The following is a 3,230-nucleotide window of genomic DNA, read 5'->3' on the forward strand; positions in this document are numbered from 1 at the left end:
GTTGGTCTTTGGTGGAGACATTCTCAGGGCTATGATATAGTGGGAGGATCTGACAAATATAGTTATGGTAGAGTACAGTTGGTCTTTGGTAGAGACACTCCCAGGGCTATGATATAGTGGGAGGATCTGACAAATATTGTTATGGTGGTCACATTCTTTATCAAATTGGTGACATTCAAAGCAGCGGTAAAACCTAGTTACAGTTTAGTTTAGCAACCTAGTTAGTATGCATCCTTGTATTTTATTTGCTATCTATATTTTGAAATAAATAGAAAAGAACTCTCTACATTTATTAATATGACAATGTCACATTGGGGTACCTAACTGAGGTTTAATTATAATTTAAATGGAAGGAAAGGGCCTTTTGTGAAGTAGTGAAACTGACACAATTTAGTTAGCAACCCGGGCTCTTTAAAAAAACTAATCTTAACTCAGGAAGTTATTTGTTCAGATAAGATATATATAATGGTATATTTATAGGCGTAAGGGGTAGTGTGTATTGCTATGAATATATCTATGGGTGTCAGTGGTGGTGTGTATATCTATGGATGTTAATGGATGTGTATCTCTATGAACATATCTATGGGTTCCAGCAGTGGTGTGTATATCTATGGGTATCAGTGGTGGTGTGCATACATATCTATGGGTATCAGTGGTGGTGTGTATTGTAAAGGTTTTTGTGAGACCTTCACCTTTCCTCCACTAGTACAAAACTCAGTGCATGAGTTTACACACATATTTCTGCTTAGTTCACAAGTTGTACAAGAATGATCAAGTAACAGGCAATAAACAGGCCCAGAACAGCTCTGCTCTGCTATGCAATTGTTCGGGCTTATATAGCTGCTAAATCCCGCCCTTGTTCTGCTTGGTTAGACCTGGCACAGCTCGGTCCGGCTTGGCTCAATCCAGTTCGGCTCGGTCTTGAGTCGGTATGGCTCTGGCTTGGCTGTGGCTTGGCTTGACTCGGGATGGCTTGGCTGTGAATCGGCTTTGTTTGGCTAATTGCAAGGGGACACCATCCACCACACACTCCCCCCATTGGCGACTACGGTCTCCAATTCACATCCTGAGGGAGTACTAGTTGGGCCAGAGCCTCATGCTGGCGGGCTCCGTGGCGGAGGTGCTCTATCTCCTCCAATAATAACTGGTGTTCCCGGCCCTCCAGGTGTCCCTGCCGTAGGACCGTCTGCATGGTCTAGGCAGCCCTCGTCCACGCCTGGGCGTCCTGCGCTAACAACCGGGCCCGGCTGCGCTGCATCTGTAGGAGGGTCTGGCTGGCTGGAGTGCGTTTTAGTACCTCGGCCAGCGTGCATGACCCGGCGGGCTCCATGGTCGTCCTGCTCCTCTTGGTCGAAGCTGGGCAGACCCGGGCTGGGAGGCACAGTGGTGTCCTGGCCTGCTGTGCTCCTCTCCAGGGGCAGCGGCACCTCCTTCCTCTGGTAGTGAGTGTGCAGGCAGCCATCGTCAGAGAGCCCTTCATGTTTTCCTGGCAGAACAGCTCCCAGGAGTCCTGGTCCACCAGATACACCACCGGCTCCACTCCTCTTTGCTGGTGAGTCGCGTGGTGCAGCAACATCTGGTCCCTTGACACGTGCTGCCACTTGCAGGGCACACAAACACGGCGTAGTGTTGCAGTACATGAAATTGGATTCGCCGGGTGCTAGTTGTGAACTGGCAGATCCAGCAACTCCTATCTCTCACCTGCTCTTCCACTCGTGCTACATTCCGGGAAGACAAGTACTTGATAGTCCTTACGATGGCCTTCTTCCGCGGCCTGACTGTCTTTGGTTTCAGCTGCCTCACGTGTGTGCTCTCTCTCTCACGGCAACAGCCGGCGGAGAAAAAGACAACTCCAGTGAAGGGGGCTGCCCCGTCTCCTCTTCATGCGCACAGCAGTCACCCGGCACTCTTCCACTGGTTCTGGTATGGGCTCGTTGGGCAGCTCCTCCACGCTGTCCTCTTTCAGAGTGGCATCCAACAGCACCTCTACTCCCTCTTCAGTGATTTCCAACACGGCAGAATCCGGCCGTCATGCCATGTCCTTCTCCGTGTTACTCCCTTTGTAGGCCGCCACGTTTGCCGGTGTTGGCCTACTCACTCCTTCTCCAGCTTTTTCCAAGCTCATTGTGACCAAAGTCAATAAGTCCTGTAGAGATGTGTTGCCTTCGCTCTCCATCTTTTCCAGTGCTTTGATGTCATCCAGGGAAAACGAGTGCTTTAATAAGAAATTCTTAGTTGCGTCCGTGAGAACCGTTTTACCTCCTTTCTGCTCGACCTCCGAACCATTTTCCGTTAATTCCATAGAGTAGCATGCCACCATCTCCGTATCGTTCCGGCTTCCTAGTTGTCCGGGCCGGTCTCGGATTGTGCCGAACCGGAGTTGATTGGATTGCGGAGCTGATAGGATCTGGTGTTGTAGTCTCTTCGGTCTCTACCGGGTTTGATTCTGGTTCTCCTGAAACTTTCTTCCGTGTGGCCGGATTGATGTCCTCGGAACTTGGAGGGCGTCCTTGACTTCCTCCTTCATCCGGTCCGACCGGTTTTTCCCCCAGAGTTATTTCCTGCTCTTTATTTTTTGCAGCCTTTATTAGCAACTTTTCTCAGCTGGGGGGTGGCATTATTGGTACAGGATCTACAATGACCTCTTCCTGCCTTCTCTCTGGCCTGCTGGGTCAAGCTCCCTTCATGTTAGGACCCCTCCATGGCTCTAGAGTGGCTGAGGCCTGTCCCAACCTCTCTGGGCAAGCATGATAGGGTTTTAGCCTTCCTTGGCTCTGGATGGAAGACTGGCCCTGCCGTTCCACCAGATATGTGTGGTTCCCCCAGGCCTTCAGGACCTGGTATAGTCTCACGAACTTCGCCTGCAGCTTGGGATTTTCTCCCCGTCTCCGGCGTTTGTTTGTGAGCTATACCCAGTCGCCTGGGGCATACAGCAGTGGCTCTTCCCTTTCTTCTTGCCGCACCACCATCTGGCTTTGCCGTAGTGCCTCGTGCACTGTCTGCACTCTCCCCTGCACCTCCAGAGCGTGCTCATGGGCAGGAAAGAACTCGGTCGGTGGGGGGTGGTTTTCTAGCTGGTCTGGCTACCTCAGCTCCCGTCCCAGCATTAGCATGTTGGCCGTTTCTCCAGTCACGGAGTGGGGGTGCCTCTGTATGCCCTCATCAGCTGGGGGAGCAGTAGGTCGCACTCGTCCTGTCCCCGAGCCAGGAGCAGCGCCCTCAAGGAGTCT

The 3,230-nt window shown here is 51.6% G+C and overlaps 1 protein-coding gene across 1 annotated transcript; it reads right to left on the bottom strand.

Moving 5' to 3' along the window:
- Positions 1–1,094: 1,094 nt before the first annotated feature.
- Positions 1,095–1,640, bottom strand: LOC137410085 (collagen alpha-1(I) chain-like). The gene has a single exon (XM_068095667.1). The coding sequence runs from the start codon at positions 1,638–1,640 to the stop codon at positions 1,095–1,097; it is 546 nt and encodes a 181-aa protein (XP_067951768.1).
- Between the last annotated feature and the right edge of the window lie 1,590 nt (positions 1,641–3,230).

The sequence above is a fragment of the Watersipora subatra genome, unplaced genomic scaffold (genome assembly GCF_963576615.1).
Source record: "Watersipora subatra unplaced genomic scaffold, tzWatSuba1.1 SCAFFOLD_399, whole genome shotgun sequence".
NCBI classification, from domain to species: domain Eukaryota; kingdom Metazoa; phylum Bryozoa; class Gymnolaemata; order Cheilostomatida; family Watersiporidae; genus Watersipora; species Watersipora subatra.

Bases quoted from the DNA above. Each gene is read 5' to 3' on its own strand.
- LOC137410085 (XM_068095667.1), bottom strand. From the start codon at position 1,640: ATGTACTGCAACACTACGCCGTGTTTGTGTGCCCTGCAAGTGGCAGCA.